The 23,892-nt window shown below is 27.6% G+C and overlaps 2 protein-coding genes across 7 annotated transcripts in view; one reads left to right on the forward strand and one right to left on the reverse strand.

Annotated features, from left to right (window-relative positions):
- The first annotated feature begins 4,056 nt into the window (after window positions 1-4,056).
- LOC114125220 (autophagy-related protein 16-1) overlaps window positions 4,057-23,892 on the forward strand; it is a 230,141-nt gene continuing 210,305 nt past the window's right edge. For all 6 annotated transcript variants that reach the window (XM_050198322.1, XM_050198320.1, XM_050198319.1 and 3 more), the window contains exons 1-8: window positions 4,057-4,224; window positions 4,305-4,546; window positions 4,637-4,889; window positions 7,482-7,644; window positions 12,615-12,703; window positions 15,286-15,439; window positions 15,772-15,877; window positions 15,954-16,096. In XM_050198322.1, the coding sequence (XP_050054279.1) occupies window positions 4,462-4,546; window positions 4,637-4,889; window positions 7,482-7,644; window positions 12,615-12,703; window positions 15,286-15,439; window positions 15,772-15,877; window positions 15,954-16,096 (993 nt within the window). In that variant the 5' untranslated portion in view covers window positions 4,057-4,224; window positions 4,305-4,461. The remainder of the gene's footprint in view (window positions 4,225-4,304; window positions 4,547-4,636; window positions 4,890-7,481; window positions 7,645-12,614; window positions 12,704-15,285; window positions 15,440-15,771; window positions 15,878-15,953; window positions 16,097-23,892) is intronic.
- LOC114125222 (uncharacterized) overlaps window positions 15,772-23,892 on the reverse strand; it is a 34,357-nt gene continuing 26,236 nt past the window's right edge. Inside the window, exons 4-6 of the mRNA XM_027988768.2 lie at window positions 20,427-20,763; window positions 18,186-18,857; window positions 15,772-18,044 (exon numbers count right to left, since the gene is read on the reverse strand). Of these exons, the coding sequence (XP_027844569.2) occupies window positions 17,496-18,044; window positions 18,186-18,857; window positions 20,427-20,763 (1,558 nt within the window). The 3' untranslated portion in view covers window positions 15,772-17,495. The remainder of the gene's footprint in view (window positions 18,045-18,185; window positions 18,858-20,426; window positions 20,764-23,892) is intronic.

Here is a 23,892-nt window from a genome sequence, read left to right on the forward strand (position 1 = left end):
AATCGAATGATTCTAAATTGCCTATGCAATACGCCGTTTGATAAGTACCCGTAACTACTATATTGTAATATAATGAATTTGAGACGTTACATGAGTAAAATAAATAAACAAAATATACCTAATTCATACAAAGTACAGTTCTATTCAGTCCGTTTGAAGAACATTTTTATTTCAAATGTAGTAATATATTGGATATTTGTCACACACTACGGATTAATATAAAATATAGCTCATTTCCATACATCACGTACATGGTACAAGATTAAACCACTCTTGTTTAGAGTGTATAATATAATGTTATTTAAACTATAATAGCATACTATTTAAGTACTCTGGTACTTATTATTGTTTAAATTTGCGCACACGTGTATGATATATTAATATGTTTATTACGAATTTACATGAGCGTAGGCCGTTGAAATAAAGTATGCTATTTAAGTGTAACGCCGTCACAAATGTATGTATTATGATATACATTGTAATACATGGATAGTGTATAGGTAAATAAAAAAAAAATGCAGTTTATACTTTATTCTGTTATTGTCACTTAAATACGTGGTAAACTCAATTGCGATAAAACCTACCTATTAAGACAGAAACAAATTGGATTCATGTGTGAAGGCTATTGCTGTATAAAGTGTAGTTTGATACTGCACGCCACATAGGTGTCATGTACATGGGTGCCCGGGGGCCAAGGCACCCATTGAAATTATGGGGGGGGGGGGGTAAATATATTATACAATTCTAAATAGCCAACAATATATGATATTAGGTACATAGAATATTATATCATTTTACATTTTAGATCTTTCTATCATATCTAATAAAAACGTGTTTTAAATTTAAACTAATAAATAAACCACAATAATATTTTTATTCTAAATCTTTGTAATTTTTATTGTGTTGAAAACAATTTGAAACAACGAATATTTTAAAATTTTTGATTTTCGTAAATTGTCATAACTGTCAGAATTACTCACTTTCTTATGTAAAGCGAGAAAAAAAAACAGAATATTACATTTATGTAGGAAATATGACTTTATTGCTGAAATATTTAAAAATATTTATTTATTCTAAAATATTTAAAAATATTTAAAAAAAAATCTAGGAATGTCAATATATTCATAATGTCATAAAACATATCTAATCGTATAATACACTTTTTGATATTCGAGCTAAATAAAAATCCGTCCTCTATAAATAAATTTTACACGCTAAAATACTTTTTTGATGTGCGTAGATATCGTGCAAGTCTTATAATAATGTGGCATTGAACAAATAAAATTACTATAGGTATAAACATACTACTAAATCTATGTATCTATATTTATCTATCTTTATCTACATCTATATATCTATACTCTATACTATATTATAAAAAATGGTGAGGGGTTTTCTACGACCGCGCTAACCGAGAAAATTACTGAACCGATTTGGCTGAAATTTTTTACTGTAGTTATACCCGACACTCTGCTGAAAGGTGTTAGTATCAATTTTGTCAATAAAAAATAAGGCCCAACCCCAGAAGGTGCTCAAACAGACATTTTGAGTTTTACGATTGGAATTTTAGTTATATTGATTGCTATTAGTTACAATAATAATAATTAGCGCGAAAGAAATTATTATCCCTGAATTTGTTATTTGTTTCCATGACGATCGATGAACCAATACAATGCATCACATTGCCAATAAATTTCTGTAAAATAACAGCATAGACCAATGGGCAATGCGTTAATTGACAAAGTTTTCCCAAATCTACCACAAAATTATACGGAACGTGTAACATTAACGGAACCCTTCGTGTGAGGTCCGACTCGCACTTTGCCGGTTTTTTTATGTTCGCATTTTGTGACAAAACTATTATTTTTTTTTCACAGTTTTGTACCAATTACTTTCTTAAATGTCATCACCAGATCATCAAATTTTTAATTTTTGTTATCTGCAGGAGGGGATTGGGAGAAGGTGTATTAATTGTAATTAAATGTTCCAATATTCTGACGACGATATTGAATTTTTTTACAATTTTTCTCACAGAGTTGTACTTAATACTTTCTTGAATGTTACCGCATCGCCCGATATTGAATTTTTTTTTGTCGGAGGGACGGGAGAGGGGGGATTGTATTTTTATTTTCCCATTTTTAATAAAAATATATTTATCATAAATACCAATAGAAACATTTCAATACGTTTTCATTAACAGTTTTTTATATTTACTTACCGATCACATTAAACGATAAAATTTGAATAAAAAATTCTACATTATTATCATCGTCTGAAGGCAAAATAAACAACCAATCACAGACGAAGCTATGACGGGTCGGCTAGTAGGTATATAATAATAATATCAATTGGTTATTGGTTTTCTGTTTATAATAAATAAAGTGATCTATGACGATGAATAATTTTATAAACACATTACACATAATTAATTTATAGGTAGGTACATATTCCAGCTAAAAGTTGGTAAAGTATCTATAGATTTTGAGAGTCCAAACATTTTAGAAATCACTAACGACGTTATAAAAAAACGGAACATTAACAAAATTAATTTTCAAACATAACTACACCTAACCTAACCTAGCTAGTGTAGACATATTTCACAGATTACCTACCTATTTCAGTTGATATTTTTAATCATTTGAATGGTATATTGTAACGCATGTTATAAAATATATGAAATGTATTGTTTATAGCCATATAGGTAATAGCAATGTTAAACTCGATACTTGTTTTATAAGGTAATCCGTAGGTAATGATGGCTTAATGCCAAATTGGTGACTATCACTTAACAAACAATAATATTATTATTACTTTCGCATGTTTCGTCGACGTGAATCGTACCTGTGTTACGCGTTTGTATAATATCTTTAAATAGGTAACATTACATTTTATATATTTATATAACGCTTATTTATTATTTAAAGAGTGTTTATCTAGAAACTCTGATCGGGCGGGCGGTTTGCGTTTGGGCGAATTTAAAAAAAAATGTAATGTATTTGTGCAATTTAGCATAATGCGTTTGGGCGAGTTATTTTAAAACATTTTAATGTGTCTAGGCGACCTTTTTTAATATTTTTAGGATGCTTTTGGACAATATTTTATCAATTAATTTTCCCTCTCATTATGACAGGCTTAGGACAGTAAGTGAATTCCACGGGTATGGTTAAAATTGGTTTGTTTTTAAACTTATTTTTCATAGACATTATAAGTGTTAGTTCTTTAAATTTAAAGTCTCTCGTCTCTTATTAAATTGATATAAATGCAATATCGATTTTATTATAATATTTTTATCTTAATCTTTACGATTTTATCTTTTATATTTTATTATACCTACTCATCCAAATACATTACTTTTATTATGCGAATAAAAAGGTATTTCGCCCAAACTCAAGACGTCCATTCCGATCATTAGACGATAAGAAATTAATGAATCGTCGTTGTTGGCGTGACGAGGAAACTATACCCTACAGCATTAAATTTTATCCGCGAGTCAACGACTAATGAAATGAGTCATACCTAATACCTACTTAATATATACAAACACATAATATTATTATAGTAACAACAGTGTGCGGTAGCGAGTAGTTCTTTTCTGCAGACTACGACAAAAAAAAAAAATTGCTTTCGCGTGTGTCGTAACAAAAAATAAAACGCAAATAAAAATTTACGGTATAATAATTATTAGTACCAATGTAATTCTACACATAGCATAATATTATCATAATTCATAATATTATTGTACAATTGGTACCCAAATAAAAAATAGTAAATGAATCGAAGTGCATGTTGGCCGTTGTGTGTTGTGGCCATTGTGCAACACGTTTTGAGATAGCGTCGCGCGTTGCGTTATCACGCGATACAGACACGGTCACTGTGTAACAGGTAAATCGGTTAGGTGGAGATTACCGCGCGCATAGGTCTATGCTGTTACCACAATATCACATTGGTCGCTCACAGTGCGCGGTATAAACCGCCACTGACTATTCACGGTACCTGTAGCTGGTCTGCCGCGCGGACGCAAACGGCTCTTATCATACTATATCATTTTTTTTTCAAAAATTTTATTTCTTAAATCTAATACTATTATTGTGCACTACCTGTCGTTATTATTATTCGTTAATTCGTTATTAATTATTATTTATTGAGATTTATATTTTACGTAAATCATCGAGGACGTCGGCCAGCCGCGTTCAATGACGATAGCTCACGACCACAACAAAGAACGTAATAAATTAGCAATATCGCTTCGTTTTGTCGATCCTGCACATTAATTAAATAACAACAGCATCAATTTTCATGTTTAGGGTTTTCATGGTAGGTCTATGCATGCCAGACGGTGGTGACATGTTTAGATGGATGCTGTGACTACCTACATTGTCTCTGCCATAATAATTTGTCTGGTGGCTGTCCTTTGATCAAGGTTCACACTAAAGGTTTTGTTTGAATTGGAGACTGACAGTCATGGATTGGAAGGCAGTTATATGCCAACAATTGGAGAGCAGAAACTCCAGGGAAACAACTAGCTTTCAAAACCTGATCAATTTCTGTGAGTTTACCCAGTCTGACTTGATTTTGTTGCAATTGTTATTAACAACAATTCCGTAATGTTTATTTTTTCTATTTTGGTCATTTTCAGATAATAAACTCTATGACAGTTCACTTTTGTTGAGAGCACAAAATGTTCAGTTAGAATCCCAGATTATACGTGGTAATACTGGTGGTGATTTTGTATACTCTGAAAAAATATCTGCTTTAGAACAAAAATTGCTTGTACAACAAGAAGAATTGACCGAATTACATCGTAGACGTGGGGAGAATGCTCAAATGATTATAGATTTAAATGCAAAATTACAACTGACTGAGAAAACACTCGCTAGCAAAAACAACAGGTCTGTGATTGTGTACCAAGTTAATCAATATTTAGATATTAATTAATAGTTCAATTACTGGTTTGTTATTACTTATTAACTGATATTTTTATAACTAAATAACAGAGTTTAAGAGACAATAATTTTTATAATAACATGATGATATTATTATTGCAGTTATAAAACTATATTTGCATAATGTTGTTATCTATTTTTTAGTAACTATGTCCTTAAATGTATATAATATAATTAAACTATTTAATATAAAATATATTCAATTCATTTAATACAATTTTTAATCTATTTTAATGTATCTAGTGTTCTATAAGCGGTGATTGATCATCAATTTAAATAATAATTTCTTTTATTATATGGATAAAAATTAAAAAAATTAAATATTTCTTCTTTAGTGATAAACACATTTTTATAATGTATAATTATAATTTATTTTACTTATTTTAATATCTATTAACTACTCTATAATATTTTATTCTATTCTATACTATAATTATTTAGTATCTAAAAAATGAACAACTTCAACATTTTCCTAAAATGTAAGATAGGTAGTTAATTTTATAATCATATATTAGTTTTAAGTATTTACTATTATTTTTTTATTTTTTATAATAATGGATTTATTCAATAATTGTTAATAATTATAAGAAGTATGTTTATAATTATTTAGTTCTTAATTTAAATTTAAATATTATATAATTAACGTTTAATTACATAAAAAACTTTAAATTTCTATTAATGGGTACTTTGTTTAAAAAAATAACTTTTGGAATTAATATTATATATTTAACTATTTTTTTTTTTTAAATAAAATCTTATTTAAACTGAAAACTTAATGTGAGAATGTGAAGTAATTTTTTAAATAACTGTTGCATGTTTTCAAATTAATTTTTTTAGATATTTTGAACATGGTTGTAAACTTTTTTAAAACTTTACATTAGTCTACATTGTGTACTATTTTTTTTTAAAGTATGTGGTATTTTTATATAATTGATTAGAGTTTCAAATTAGTAATCCTCATAAGCGTGCGCACAAGGGCGGCTGGGTGGACATCTGTCCCTCCTGTGGGCTAAATTTTTCTTCCAAGTATAGTTTAAAATACATTATAATATAAATATATATTATTATGAATAATATATTGTAAACATTAAGTAATAACTAAAATAATATTTAATTATGTATTATATAATATAATATTATGTACATCTGACCCTCCTCCCCCCTATCAGCTAGATCTGTGCACGCTTATGGTAATCTTAAATAAGTACCTAGTTATTTATTCTTCAAAACTGTATAGATAAAATAAGTATAAATAGGTATAATTTTATTTATATTTTGTAAATGTTTTTATGCTTAGTTATTAATTTTTTTAATAGATTTTATTAAACTGTATGTACCTATACTTATTATTTTAAAATATTTGGAAGATTTTTGTTTGTGTTATAATATTCTTTAAAGCTGTATTTTATTTGTATTCATCTATTTTTAAATATTTTTATAAATTAGGTAATTGTAAATTAATATTTTGTTAAGTTGCATATCTGTTAATGTTGTCGTTAAATTAAATCAAAACACAATGTTATAAATGCAATAATTTAAGAAATTCATTTTCTATCTGTAACTTTTAGTATAATAATATTATGTATTGTTACCACAATGAATTCAGGAGATTAAAATTATGTTTTGTTGAATTTTACAAAAAAAAATCTACATTGATAAATTTATATATATATGTTCAATATTCAAGTTATTACTTATTAATTATAATTTATTCATTTGTATTTATATTTAATTTCATGTAGGAACACTAATAGAAAAACTTTATTTAATTGGCACACAATTAATTAATTATTAAATATAGTAGGTATTTAACATTGTAAATTGAAATTAGTGATTAAAAATACATAACATTGAACTAAAATGATAAGTATTTTTTTTAAAAAAATAGTGTAAATTAATTTATTAAGATCTAGTTTTTCTAAAAATTTACTTATGATGTTTACAATTTTTACACAATATGTTTTTATTAATTGTAAAAATATTTTCAAATTTTAAATTCACATACTTCTTCATTAATTATAATATATAAACTCATAATATGTATAATATATATGACTTATTTAAAAATTAAGAACGAAACATCATTAAACTGATTCAATTTTATTGTGTTTCTAATTAATAATTTTTCTTTCATTAATAAATGAATAGAATCATTGTTAAAATTATTTTATTAATCTTATAGTTATTATAATATATATTAATTTATTTTGTATAAATTTAATACTATGTTTGGATGAATTAGTCAGAGTAAATTTAAAAATCATGATAAAAACATGATGAATTAAGAATTTGTTTTAATAATTTCAGATTGTTGATAAATTTCTAATAGTTTAGTTTTGATTATTTATGTAATTATTTTTAATATACAATGTTGTATATGTCTGAGTAAAATTATTAGGTAAAATTATGATGGTTTATTGATTCTACAAATATATAGTTTACTAATATTGTTATGAATAAAAAAAAGATTTGCTTTATTGTATTTATATTCTCATGATTTATGCTATTAATAAATTGTGTAATATTTTATGATTACAGTTTGACTGAAAGTACAAAGTTAGTTGCTAGTTTGCGAGCTGAAATATCATTATACCAAAAAAATAACTCAGAACTAAAACAATTAAATCAAGTTCTCAAAGATGAACACCAAGCACTGCAGTTGGCTTTTACTAAACTTGAAGAAAAATTACGGGGATTTCAAGTAAATATTTATTATAATATTATAGTTATTAATAAATGTTTTAAGCTTAAATAATTTAGTACATTTAAGTTTAAATTTAACTAATATAAATCTATAATTTTTTTTTACTTATATATGATTTAAAAATATTGTTGGCAACATGAAGAACTTTGGGGTTTTATATTTATAGGTATAATTGATAAGAGTTATAATTTTTCATGTACTACCTAATCCTTATTAGTAAAAATCTATTTAAAACCAACCGTTACTTTTACTAACATAACCTATGGAAATAATATACATAATACAAATTTAAATTATGTACCTAATTCAATTTGGTTTAATGAGACTTGTATTATTTATTTGCTATACACTTGTAAAAACATTTTATTATATTGATTTTATTATTATTATACAAAATAGTAAACTATTTAAGGCTGTTCAGAAGAATTGGAAAGAACAAATAAGTTTTTTTTAAATATCTTCTTGTGAATGTTATTCTAAAATCTAAGGTTCTAGCGTTTACATAGGCACCCTCCTTGTATAATATAAAACAATATCCACAGTTAAAATTTACATTTTTATTCAATAATGTGTTAATAATTAGTTATATGAGCATGTTCTATTTATATACTACACATTTCTTAGTTGTAAAATATTTCTGTGTTCTCTTTGTATAATAATATGTACTCTTAAAACACTACTTGATCATAAATCAGGAAATATGACATAAAGTATTACATTTTTATTTGAAAATAGACTTTATTGCAATCACTCAAATGCAGTTATATTACAACATTATACTTAGTATTTTTTATTCAACATTTTAATTTGATTTTAACTTAAGAAAACAAGTATAAGGATGACCCTGACAAAATGTGTTATATCGTGATACTACGTCATTTCAAATGAATAAATGTAAATATTATCCAAAATAAATGTGTAAAGAAAATCATGCAGCCTATTTTTAACTTAAAATAAACAAACATACATTTCATTCACGTATACTGCGTGTTGAATGACATAATAAAGTACCTACTGTAAATTAAAATATTAAAATATTATGTCGGTGATTATCAACTGCCTTTACCTAGATTATGGTTTCTAAGGAAATGAATTTACGTACAATATTGTATAATATTTTCTTCTAAGTTCAAAATATAATTTTTTTAAATCATACATTAATAATACTACTGTCTATTATAGCGTATATTATTATAATATGTAATCCGACATTAATTATGTCTTATCTTAATCATTCTTGTGTGTCATTTTAAAATTAATGTATAATTTTATTTATACATATATATTAATTTATACATAATATAGGGATCAGGTGTTTTGTATTATAGTAATGCAGTATATTATAATAAAGAAAAAGTAGGTTAGTATTGCGGGTGGAGGAAGTTTGTCAATATTGTCCCTTCGATCTTCGGACAGGATAGTGTAATTTTGCAGTGTTCGATTTGAATGCAATTATTGCATTCGATAAAAAACGATTCTGAGCGGACGAAAGAATATTTTTTATTTCATTAAATATTTAAATATTATTCGTTTCTATGCTAATAAACAAAGCGTTAGAAATTGAAATCCCGTTTTTTCGTAATTTTTCGGTGTTTTTATCGTGGCGTTAAATAACTATTGTGACAATCGAAAAATGACCTCTCTAAAATACAAGCTTAAGTATAGGTGCTACACTTGATAATTTTGAGCAAGTTTAGGAGGCGAAAAAGTGTTTACAGAAAAAAAAAAGAAATAAACATCATTGTAAAACCAATACATTCCTCGCTTCACTCAGAATCTAAAATGAAATCAGTTAATAGATTTATAGAATAGATACATAGAACTATGCGATAGGTAGGTACCTATTTTATGTAATGAGTAATAGTTTTATTCTATGGCAACGGAATCTATTTTGCTGTAAGACGTACATTTTCACACTGATTTCTTTGTAATTCAACTTTTTTGAATATATGTATAACTATAGCAATGGTAATGTTGAATATCCAAGTATTCAATTATAATTCTGTTAATGGTTAGAACTAAAAATTTAATTCAAATATCACATATAGGTAGGTACTTACATCGTTATTTTATTATATATGCTTAAATACTACTTATGGTTATAATTTAATGTCTAAAATCATTTTTTTCTGACATTTGATTGATTTTATTAAATCTCCTAAAATATAGAAAAGTAACATACAATATATAAAATTATGTACCACTTTTTACGTCTTATAATTGTTATGTATTTAATTTTTCTTAATATATGATATTTGTTTGCATTTGTCTTGATTTGCGCATAACGATAGATATTTTATTTCGTGTTAAATACAAATGGACTGCTGAGTGATAATATATCGGCCGTCTTTATCATTTTAAACAAAATGTATTTTAAAAATATACATTCTGCATTAAATCTATTTACAATATGAATATATTATTAATTATTATTATTTATATGAATATAAAAGCCAAGTTGAATAAAATTGCTTAGCAGTAACAATTTTTACTTGATCTTTTTTCTTTAAATTTTATTTTATAGTAAGTCTTAACATAAGTTTTTTTTAGCATTCTTGGATGATTTTTAGGTGTATATTCATAGTTAAGAGCTAGGATTAGCATGTGCAATATTTACATGCTGATATAATTAATAATTAAGACAAAATCATAACTATTTTTTGGTTTAATTATTGATATACATTTTGATTTAATAAAAAGGTGTTTCTAATGGGTGATTTTATCATTATATTATGATATGTATTTAATAACGTATCTTAAAATATAAATCATCGAATCAATTTATTATTTTTGTATATTTTAATGTGTATTAGTTCATATTTCATCATTTTTAGATTCTTAACGGAGTGATGAATGTGTTGATTTTACAATAATGTGTGTGTTACTCAAAAACTAATCACTGTAAATATTTAAAATGTTCACCTAATGTTTATATTAGTGTTATCTATGTACAGTTAAATTTTCAAAATATTTTGACTTTTTTTGAGCTATTTATAAACAACTGAAATTTTCGATTTTTCTGAGAATTTTTTTTGAAGTGTTGATAAAATTGTTTTGGCTGATTCAAAATATTTGAAAATTTAATACGAAAATCCTCATAAGTTATTCTTATAGTATTTAAAAAATTATAAGAATACATAGGTACAATTTTTTTTATTAGCATTTGAAGTTAAAATATTGACAAAAACTCGTCAAAATCATGAATATTTGCAAATTATTTTGTAGGTTTAATTCATAAAAAATTTTGTATAAGTAGCTAAGAGTTGAAAATGTAATACAAGATTTTCAATAAGTTTAGCTTACAATAATTATAAAAGAACTTAAATTTTGGTGTATTCAGGCCATTAAAATATAAAAAACCACCTTTATCACCTCACCAACCACTGGAAATTAAATCCTAGGCTGACAAATTATCTTCGTTCATAATCGTTTTTCGTTTACAATGATACCTATCATTGGATTCAAATTTAACACTCTTATAATATAGAATAGTGATCTATATGGCACCTAATGTACAGCAGAGCGGTACTCACATTTTATAATTTTATTTAAGTAATCCATGAACGATCGAGATGATATTAATTTAAAATATAAGTATTTATATTATATATAAATACACATTTTGCACTAAACCATTATCTTGTATTAAGGTAAACTGTTGGGTCACTAAAGAATGATTTTGAATTGAAAAAAAGATTGTATTTCTTTTGAGTAAAATATACAATGTGTCGTGAATATTAGTTTTATTTTATACTCTTCTGTAATAATATGTGCTGGACTATATTAAAAAAAAATATTTGTTTTTTCATGATTGTTCGAACAATATTTTACCTTTTTGTTTTAAAAATTATTATTATTATATATCAGGGGTGCTATTGTAGTTTATCGGTTTATTAGGTGCTTATAAACCTTATTATCTTAATACTATGTATTATGTAAAATCATAATTTATCATAAATTAATGTATAATATATATTGCATATTGTATTGGATATTAAATGATAAACTTAAAAAGAAAATAATCATTTACAAAATATTAAATTATTTAACAGAAAACTGATCAGTGTTTTGTGAACTATACAAATATATAATTTATACTATACAATTAATAATATATAGACCATTATATACTGATTTTTTTTAAACATTTTAATCTTATATTGTTTACGATCCGAGAACAAGTTTATTTGAAAATATATCTATACTTCTGTTAAATGCATTAAATTTGTAATTGGAATTAGTACCTATAGTTAACTGGTTGAATAAAATTAATAATTTTAATGTGATATATTGTCTTATAATCCGTGTAGACTATTGGTGTTTTTGAACTAATTAATATTATTGTAAACTATAAAAAAACATTTGCGTTTGGGAACCTACCTATTTGTTTGGAAGAACGTCTGGTTATATATAACTATATATCTGGTTTAATAATTTTTAAAGTATTGATTGTACCGATAAGATGAAATTTCATAACTATTTATTATATTTATATATATATATATATATATATATATATGTATATATATTTATTAACATAATCTTCAGATATTACCTGTAATGGCATGCCCTATTGCATTTTATTGAAGCAATAGTTGATTTTTATTATTATGGTTAGGTATAGTAATTATAGTAGGCTAGTAGTAGTATAGCTAGCTATAATATATAGTTGTTGTATGGTCTAATTATGCTTCCCTTGACTTGAGCTCGCTCGCACAATATTTGTACCACAACAATTTTACTTATTTTAAATAATTTTACGGATTTAAAAAATTAAAATTAAATAAATAATAAAAAAAAAATACTCTGTAATGCCAATTAAAGACCTAAACCGTGGCGCTTTGAGACGGGTCTATTTATAATATTGCATGAGAATATGCCCCCACTGGCGTGCCAGTCAGTTGACACACGCACTGTACAATCACAAAATGTTCGCTAAGCTAACGCGTCGTCGATTTTCATTGCAGGATGAAAACAGAGAACTCGTGGTCAGGTTAATGACTTATAAATCTAAGGACGCCGAGAAGTTGAATGAGGAAAACGACCATCTAGTCAGGTAACAATTAGCACGCGGTGCATTTAATGTTTGCACGTTTACCTATATTAATTAATTAGATGCAGAAACATTATTATGTTTGTGATAAAACTACATTACGTGCATGTCGTACTATGACTATTACTACAATGGTATATTACAATGATGCTTCATATATTTAGAATCAGACTGCAGCATGTCGAAATACTAACTTATAATTAATTTAATTGAAGGACACATATTTTTAATATTAACATATTGTTATCAAATAGATACTCGATGTATTTATACTTATTAGTTTATTATGATACAGTTATATTTTTTTCATGTATTTGAGTATATGTATTATAAAAATTAACAAAAACAAAATAAGTTGTTTAATTGTCTTTAATAGAGTTCATGACAGTGTTATTTGTGTAAATTACAAGGCTCTTTTAAAATTAATATATATATATTTTTTAAATATATGCACGTTTGAATGTAACATGTTTATACAAAACAGAAATCTGTATTAAAGGTTTTTAACTGAGACATAAAATGCTAAACATTTACTACCGATGTAGTAAATAGTAATTATAATGATACGTAACTTATTTATGGTATTAGAAGAGTAAATTAATATTTAATTTTAGTCTATTTGAGTAGATAATGCGATTGAAAAATATTTTAGTTACCGTATCTTATTATTTATTTGATACATAATACGTATCATATGTAATATAAATATCTCATTATATTCTGTCTTATACATTTCATACTTGAAAGTGTATAGTTTTCAGTTATATTTTTGATTTAAAATTATGTGTGATACATCTCATTTTTATACATGTATATTTTTTTGTAATTTATAAAATAATTATTAGATGGACTTGATAATATTATAAGTTAAAATAATTTCTGGTAGAATATCATGTCTAGTTATTACTTTGACAGAAGGGGGAGTCCAAATTTCAAGTACCAATAAAATATCAAAAAAACGGGAATATTTATGCAAAACCAAATTTAAAAAAAGTCGATTTTGTTATGTTTATATTGAATTTCAAAAAATGAATAACCGTAGTATCTTAATATTTTCACCAAATATTTAGTTTTTCATCATATAATTTTAAAAATATTTTGTTTCTTTTTGTATAATATTTAGCAGGAGTGGACAATTTCAAAGTCGATCATGTTAGAATTTATTTTTAGGGCCACGCGCCCTATATGTTTCTTAATAATTATAGTTATTCAATAATAAAAAAAAATTTTCTATGAATGTTATGTAGTTTCTATATAGTTCCTTAAAAGTGAAGTATATTTTTAATAGATCGTGACCAAAAAAAGTTTGGTCACCCCTGATATATAGAAATTTAAAATTTTTGAATTTTTATATATTTTTTCGATTTTTGTAGGAAAAAAATATTGTTGTGAATGAAAAAGCTTGCAAATGTATACAACATTTTTGATATGTTGATCTTACAGAAATTAAGTTATATTAAAAGTCATAATTTGTTTTTAATACTGTTTGAAGTTAGTTTGACGATTTTCATTAAAATTACAAAATACACAGATTATTCAAAACATTTTAATTTTAATACCATATATGCTTAAAATGTTATACGATGTTATGTGCTTATACTGAATTCTAAAAATTAGAAATAATAGGTACAATTTGGTTATAAATATATTTATAAGTTTAAATTTTTGCCAAAATGGGGTGTTTAAAATACAATAGTATTGTAATTTATAGTATATTATTCGTATACTTTAAATTTTTCGCCTTTAAAAATATTATTATTTCATTTTTACTGTTAAATTTTTAAAGTATTTAGACTAATTTTTAACTATGTGTACGATTCATATCGATCTACTGTACTTGTGTATTTTATTTTAAGTTAATAACAATAATAAGCGATGTATAACATTATAATAATAAATAATTTAAATTATATGATATTTTTGTCAAATATTTGTTCAATTTACCTACCTTAATTTCAATAGCGACAAAAATAAATTAAAATATATCATTGGAAATAGAAGATTATACGTCTTTGCTCAGAATCGTTTTTCATATATAATGTTTAACATTGAATTTATATTTAAGTACCTACTTAACATTTATTCCAGTGATGAAGGTACACCCAATGACAAGGAGCTCTCGAAACCTATGTGCTTGCAGCAAAGCTACTTTTATGGTTTTTTTTTTAATTGTATTTTTCATATAATAGTTTTTGGTTTTAGTATTTTAATACATTGAATAAATCACATTGCTTTCAAAATATTAATATTATTTATATTTTTACATGATAAACAAAGTGAGTCGTTATTAGAACCTAAAAATCTAGCTCATACCATGTTTGTACTTTAGTTTTTATCTAAATATTGCGTCATCATATAAATTATTTATTTTTGTTTAGTTATTTGTAATTGTGTTACATTTTTAGAATACTACTTGTCGACCTTTTTTTTTTTTAGCACCTAAAGATAATGTAATTTTATTTTATTTTTTGTTTATTTTTTTACCTCTAGTTATCTAATATAATTAATAATCAATAGTTATTATTATTTTATAAAAGTTTAAATATACTCCTATTGTTTTTCACCTATGTTATTTAATTTTATAGAAAACGAAATGCTATTATGCAAAATGAACTTAAAGAAGCAGCAAATGATATGCGTGGTGTAACCGCAGAATGCTTGACAACTGCTATAAGCAATAGTATTGGCCCAATTATGGCATCTCCATGTGCCATGCCTAGCAAAGCTACCATTCGTTTTGTAAGTATTTCAAATTATTGAAATAGCATAGTATTTTGTTATACGAGTAAAATGCTTATTGATCATTGAATACTTATTAGTCTGCTGTATTGTAGTTAGGTATTGTATAATAATTTTTGAGTAAATATTTTAAATTCCTAACTAATAAGTGATAATTATGAAAAAATATATTTTTTAATTACAATTATTTTAAGTAATTTTGTTTATTTAACAAGGATTATTCTATTTTTATTTATAAATTTTATCGAATTTATCGGTGTTTAAAAAAACATTTTTTTTTTTTTTTTTAAGTAGTTTCTATAAATAAAGTGTATATTTAAAATATAATTTAGGACGCTCACGATGGGGTTGTTAGCGCTGTGAAATGGAGTCCAGTAGATCGAATGGTAGCAACTGGAGGAGAAGACCGTAAGGTGAAACTGTGGGATGTGTCTAAAGGTATATAAAAATAGTTAAATATATTTTTAAACATTTTAAAATATAATTAATCACTTTATTTTAATTGTGTATATAGGCGTTGCTGAGTGCAAAGGGATGTTAATTGGTAGTAATGCAGGTGTTATGTCAGTTGAGTTTGATAGCACAGGTGGGCAAATAGTGGCAGCATCTAATGATTTGGCATCTCGCGTTTGGACAGTAAATGATCAACGACTTAGGGTAAGTAAATACGATTAAGTACATTATTTGGTAAACAAGTAACTATCAAAAAATAAAAATACAACATAATAATGTTTATTCATTTTTTTTAAATTTAATTTCACATTATTTTTAATTATCATATAAATATTTCTTAAAACTATTATCATAATATATTATAATTATAATTAATAAATAGAAGACTATATAAGACTATTTTATATTATATATATATATATATATATATATATATATATATTATTTCAATAATATTTTAAGTAAAAAATCTTAATTTATAAATGAGTAATTACATCTCAAAAGTACTTACTACTTAATACTAGTACTCATTTCTGACTTAATATTCCCCTTTCTTGGTTAATTATCACTATGGTTATTGGTTAATTTAATCATATATGGTAAAAATATGAAGGGTGTATTATAAGTAAAAGCTATTGAATATATATTATGCCACAAGATAGGGAAAGTTGTCATAATTTAGCTTTGAGAAACGTAGACAAGACTCCAACAATTTTGAGTTTTATATAAATTGTGTTTGAATGGTTTCAAACATACTTATTATGTTTATCGTAGGAAAAATCGTCTACGTTTCAGCCCAATAAATACTTACATGTTAATTAATTCTAAAATAAATTAAATTGGTTGGCTAAGCCATAAAGCATTATTGATTATTAAGTGAAATTTTCAAAAAATTAAAAAAATTAATTTTTAGAGCTGCGATAATTTATAGGGAAAATTAGTTAATACTGTATCATAAATGGTTGTAGAGTATTTTCCATAATTATTCAATTGAATAATTAGAATGAACAATTTTGCTAGAAATAATTCAAAATAATTATTTGTTTTGTTTATAATACAGATTTTAATTATTAGTTGGTACCTAATTAAAATAGTGAGATAATTTGAATTTATTAATTAGTTTAAAACCTAGTTTTTATTAAAAATACATTTTTGTTAGGTATAAAAAAAATGTTGTTTTAATATTTTATTTGAAATATTTCTATTTTAGTTTCTTAAAAAAGTATTGGATAATTTTATTATTATGATATTTGTGTATATCATTACATATAAATAGAATTGTTACTAGTATAAGACTAATTTCTTATTTCTCATAAGTGATCGAAAAATTAATTAAATTTTTTTTTTGATTATAATTATAATCAGATAAAAAAGCTTTAACTTTAAGTCGAACTGCCTAGCCTATAAATAAGTTAACGGTCTTATAAATACTAACAATTGTTTTATATTTATTCTGACCGCTAAGGCTATTTGAGCGCGATGTCACTTTAAAAAGATTGTTTATCAATATGATTAACAAATTTATAATTTGTATCTTAGCTAATTTAAGTTAAAAATCTGTCATGGCAAACTATCTCATTATGGATCATTAAAAGTTGATCACTTAGTATCGTTTGGCGTACCCCGTATCGTACAGCTTGCACATGCTGTCCGTTCGTCCTACCGGTATGCTCATACTAACAGACATTCCATCCTGATGATGGTACTTATCAACGTGTCGCTTTTTGTTCCAAACGTACGCCCACGCTATTAGTACGGCGACTTGAACGGCCAGAAACACTAGGCACGATATTATAACACCAAACAAATTAACGCATAAACTATCAATGTTGTAGTCGTGGTGCTTTATGCTGAAAGCTGTTGTATCCGAAGGATTCATTTCCGGCGATGCCTGTTGCGCGCCGAATCCGAACTTGTCGGTGATTTGAATGCTCTGCACGAGCAACATGTCGTCTCTGGCGTCTGACGTACTTTTGGTGGACCTTCGCCGCCTCCTTTTACCAAACGAGTGTACGGATCTAAGTTCTCCTGAAGCGTCTTCTTGGTCGCACTGAACAGGTTCGCAGGTTGGCATGCAAGGTGTAACCAGAGCTCTAAATTGGACCACCTCGGATGATGGGAATTTGAACGCATCAAAATATGATAAGAGTATCTGAAAATACGAAAAAAATTTCATTATGTGATTGTTTCGTAACCTCGATTTGACGTGCTTATTGTCCCCTACTTTGATCTTATGTATATTACATATTTAAAGGTTGTATATTATTTAACGAATGTGGATTGAAAATCTTACCTTCCCACTTCCCGAGTCTGATGATTTGTAAAGAGGACCCATGATGAAATGGTCTGTTGGACATCCATCGGCGTCAATTAGCACAATTTCACTGGAATCCACACCATCCATAGCTACTAGTTCTCTGACGAATATCTCGTATGGGCTGTTTGGGTCCAATATTTCGAATCGGAGTGCCAGCGGATCTCCTACTTCGGCCGTAGGCTTAACGTCAGCCCCTTGTCGGTCTGTAATCTTCATGGCGACATTCGGAGAGTCCACTATAACCTCCTCTGTCATGGCTGGTTTCAAATCACCCTGTATTCCCAGATCTACTTCGTTTGAAACTGTTTTATTAGTCAAGTCGTACTGGCATGTAATGGCCACACCAAGATCGGAACTAGTGATTATGGTGTCGTGATGTTGGATAACGACGTCGTTCATGTATCTACCTAGACCTTGTTGTTTTACGTTGCACTCAACGTCATCATAAGCCATTTCGAGTTCGAAGTCCAAACTTCCGCGTACATCTTGAACACAAGAGTTAGGATTTCCTTTTGCATAAATCTTGCCATTAAATAATTTGCTGGTCTTAATCCTAGCTACCATGTCACCCGAACGACACTCTATGCTTATGTTGTAACAAGAGTTGAGCTCATAAGTGGATGCTTCTGGAACTTCTAAGTAGGGATCCTGAAACATTTAAAATAATTTTATTATATTGCATTACGAACAAATTAGTATTCTTTGTGCCCGCAGATTTAGAATAACATGTACATAATATGTCATGTAAATGTCATTGACCTGTATGCGGGTAGACAGGTTTTTTAAAATATTGTAAACAATTCAAAAAGTACTGTTTAACTTATCATTTACTATTGTTATTACAGAATTTCAAACAATCCACTTAAATATTTTTAACGTCAAATATTTGTATTTTTATTAAATTACTATTTTGTGTGGTTGTAGTGTATGGAAAAAATCGAAGTGAAAACAATTGCGTTTAAAATGACAGGAAGTTAATATACATAATTATGTTTGCCAAGTTAAATATTGTTATGTATAATAATAATAATAATAATAATAATAATATTTGAACATTATAAAATTAACCTAATCTGACAAAATATTAATATCACATTCATAAAATGGGTCCTCTATTTTGCGGAAACCATTAACTGTCTGGACACATCATACCTAATCAAAATATTAGAGTGTTCTATCAAAAACCGCGAAATTGGATTTAGTTGTCTGTGGTTTTTTTTTTATAATAATTCAGATGTTATGTGCTAAATCCGTTTTGAATGAAAGTACTTATTTCCACTGCCTATAAATCCATATACAACGTTCAAGGTTAATATTATATAGAGAAATCGTTGAAAAATGAAAATACTGTGATTCATCATCAGTTTGCTGGGTACTTAGTGGCGGACACCTTTAGAAAAGGATAATATTTTAGAATTCTTTTCGGAAAATAGCAATATCAAAAATAAATGTTCGTGTCATAATTTTCATCGGCACACCGATTCTAATCAACCGAAAACTGGGTCGACATGTATAGAAGGCCCTCATAACACCGACATCCCGGGGATAACGTACCGTAGCGTTGGTTTGTTATTATTACAATTATTATTAGTATTATTGTGTGTATTATGTGTTTGTGTGTGGAAGGATTCCGTTTTTGGCACCACTCGAATGTGGGTTACAACAACCGAACGTGTTTGGGAAAGGATACGGCACACAAATAATAATAAATATATATGTGTGTGTGTGTGTGTTTTCTCATTTATTGAAGTTCACTCAACAATCGAATCTTATTTTTCATTTTCATAGAGTACCTACATTTTACACATAACATATATGTATGAATAATATTTCTGCAAAAAATAGACCTGACGTAGCCGTCGTTTAGTGTATTTCCCCACATTCGATTTTAGAACGTAAATCGATAGTTTATTAGAATTTGTGGATTAAGATACTTTACAACATCATATTTTGCATATATTTTATCATTATTGACAGTTTTGACAGTTGGTGGTTTTTATGGTTGCCCTCTAAAAATGTCCTACGGAATTATTGGGATTACGCCTATTCGGGTGTAAACATTTTTTTTTATTATAATGATACTCGTATGGCCAATGGTTTCTGATTGTAATTATTTGCGTTATGAATCGCGAAATAATGCTTTAATATAGCGCAATAATCAATTACATGATGTATGTTATGTATTTTAAAGTATTTATAATATTTGTTGGTCATCACCTGTATGTCAGCTAACGTTGCTCTGGAATGATGGCTGAGTCGGCACACGAGCTCGCCGGTATCGCCGTAATCGTACGAATGACACCTGTATGGAGAGTTAAGGCACAGCTCCCGACAGTCGTCCAAGGAACCAACGTCCTGGTACACGGAATCTACGGTCTTAAGTATGCGGCCTGGGAATTTTTTGAACTCGCACAGTTTGACTGGCTCGTCTACGCAGTTGTTTTCCAAGTAGTCAATACCGGCGGCTGGTTCGAATGCTCCCTGGCCGGCCACAGTTAACCTGTCCATGTCGGACATATCGCATTCCGCCGTACCGTTGTTGTAGTTTGCTGATCTATAATACATAATAACGTGGTCAAATTAATATTAAAGTAATTAATATAATGATATATTAATGTTTGGTTCAGTGTTGTCGTCGTATGTGTCTGTGTGTAAATGTATGTAGGTATGTTGGTATGTATATGAGAAAAGAGTATTTTTGGCAATTGAAGTAATTGATTTTCCTCTAAATTTTTAAGTAAGTTATAAGTAGGATGAACTTTAATTTTCACTTAAAAGCTGGTCACAATCAAAAACAATCTGAAATTACTCTACTGAGTATTTACCTATCAAATATCGAATGTACTATATTGGTTTAGTAGGTAGGTTCATTGATGATTATTATTACTTTATTTTGATAGGTACAAAAAAAAATATTTTCTAAACAGTCTATACTCTCTGCATACAAAACAAGAACAAAGAATTAATTAAAACAAAAATCTTGATCTATCGCCTGTAAAATATACATAATTAGAAACATAAAAAAAGTAGATTTTTCTATTTGATCGTAGTATTTATCTGCGTTGTAGAGAACATGACTTATCGATCTTGGAAACTATACGAAATGTTCTCTTCAAATTTCAACAACTATCATGTCTGTTTTTGAATCAACGTGAAACATTATATATAATATAATACATCAATCGACGATAAGTGCTACTGACTGCCTATCAAACTGGATAGGTAATTGTGGACAACTGATTGCATAAACAAGAAAATTATACACTGCGCCTGTCGATTTTCTTGAAGTGTACCTACGTTACAAATTTTACATTGATAAAATGTGGTATGATATATATCCACCTAATATTATGAATATGGCATTAATGATGCTTATAATATACCTATACCATGTTTCAAATTATCCCATAAGCGCGACGGACATTTCGTATAGCTATAAGTTTTTTTTTCTATAACACATTGTAATATGTGTCATAAATATATTTTATTGAGCCATCGCAATCCACTGCAGCGTGTGTATGTCAGTGGTTCGTTATCTGATGATGGCAATGGTCCATTTTTTTTGTTGCAACTACTTGGACGGCTGCCATACTAGGAGTTTGCCTATATTAAAATGTGGTGGCGTATGCTTATAATTCATATACTATATAATAATGATATGTGTCTAATTATGTGATGACTTTGCAATATATAATAATATGTTTCTATACGCACTTATTATTATATGATAAATATTTCAAATATATATTTTTTCATTCGGCATGATTTTATTCCGTAAATAGAATTGCAGGCGTATTGAATTTACCGAATGGTGTCGCCATCCGTAAACCAGCTGACTCGGGTCCGCCGAGATGGGTAGCGCATACTGTTAGCTGTTAGGTATAGACTAGTATTAAATTTTGCATTTGTTTTAAAATGTTGATTATTTACTCGCGCAGGTCGGACTAGTACCAGTTTTTTACATTTATAATTCTGAATTTTAAATGCAAAAAGGATGGAAATTATTTCTCATGACAGCTGCCTAATTGGTCTGGAAAATGATGAATACTAATGAATGGTTCACGAAGTTTTAGGACATTGAGAAAGAACACTATATAAACGTCGACGATATTCTTGAGTAATAGTTAAAAAAAAAATATTAGATAGGTAATAATAAATAAATTATTAACATTTTTAGTGATGAATCACAAGACATGTATACACAAGTAATTGGCTTCCACGTAATAACGTCGTCGGATAGATGTAACGGTTAAATATAATAACCCTGTATAAGTTTTTGTTATGCGGAACTGCTATAAAAATATCATTGAAAAGTCTGCATTCATTGAAGTATTCCGACACCTCGGCGGCCAAGGAGTGATCGTAACAACGAATTACCGTTGAAAATTCGTGTTGTCGTTAATTTACAGATGAATCGTACTCCTACACAGTTTCCGTGATCGGGTGATTGCGATTTTAAACGTAAACGACATACATTCCGGTGAATCGAATTAAAACCGACCCGTGGACATTCGTGTACCTTTAACTTATGTGCATATCATTATACATTTAATGCGTAAGCTGTAAATATTAATAACAAAGGAAGAAGACATTCCAAAAATTCCGGTTTTCTGTAAAATCGAATTTTTGCAAAACACTTAAAATGTCAGAGGAAGACATTACAATAATGTTATCATAATGCAGCACGATATTAAAATGTGCGCCAGTAGGGCAGCAGCATCGCAGCAGTAGGTGAACAGGCTCCGACGACCACGCCGATGACGACTAACCGGTTTCCGGCAACGGTCGTCGTGTCGCCCGGAGAGGACCGTTGATGCAAACCGTTCCGTTCCGTGCAAATCCCGCCGTTGTGCATTTCGCCCGCAGTCGCGGTGTTTTGTAGGCCGATAAACTCATTAATATAATAATATAATAATATTATACACCCAACACGACGGTGGCTAATCGGTTGTTGTAGCGAAACGCTATCACACACGCGGCGTATGACGCAATTCGCGTGTAATATATGTATAGTATAATATTATTAATATGTGAATACGAATTGAATACGCAGAAACGTATTTTAATAATAATATAAAACGACGCTACATTATTATGTGATATTATTTATTTGAATTTTCTATTGGATTTGTCATGCGGACGTCCCGGCGAGTCAATGACACGTTTTAATTTCCATTATCCGCACGGACAGCCGCGAGATGGGACGGTTTTTTCACTCCTTATGATCCGATTCGGATACTTAGGTATATATATATATATATATTATATAAGAATACCACATGGTACTTACAGGTAAATAATTGTAAATGTATAAAATATGTACGCGACATCAACTGTAATAATAATAATAATAATAATCCGTCTTCATTTTTATATGGTATTCGGTCGGAGATGCGTTTATTTTTTTATTCACAAATGTATATGTTCGTATAACAATATGTCCGTGAATATCGTATACATGTTTTATAGTGACCGTCGTCGTATACCTCTATAGTCATCACATATATAGGTGTATTGGAATGTTTCCAACAGGCATTATTCCCGTTTTACACGTATTCGTTACAATTTTTTATTTTTTATTCCCAGCGGATTGCAAATTCAGTACAGCGATAATAATAATTAAATTAAATCGTGCACGGTGGAAATCGATAGGGTTAATGTGACACGATTGGGGAGTGGTAAG

The sequence above is a fragment of the Aphis gossypii genome, chromosome 1 (assembly GCF_020184175.1).
Source record: "Aphis gossypii isolate Hap1 chromosome 1, ASM2018417v2, whole genome shotgun sequence".
Classification (NCBI taxonomy): Eukaryota; Metazoa; Arthropoda; class Insecta; order Hemiptera; family Aphididae; genus Aphis; species Aphis gossypii.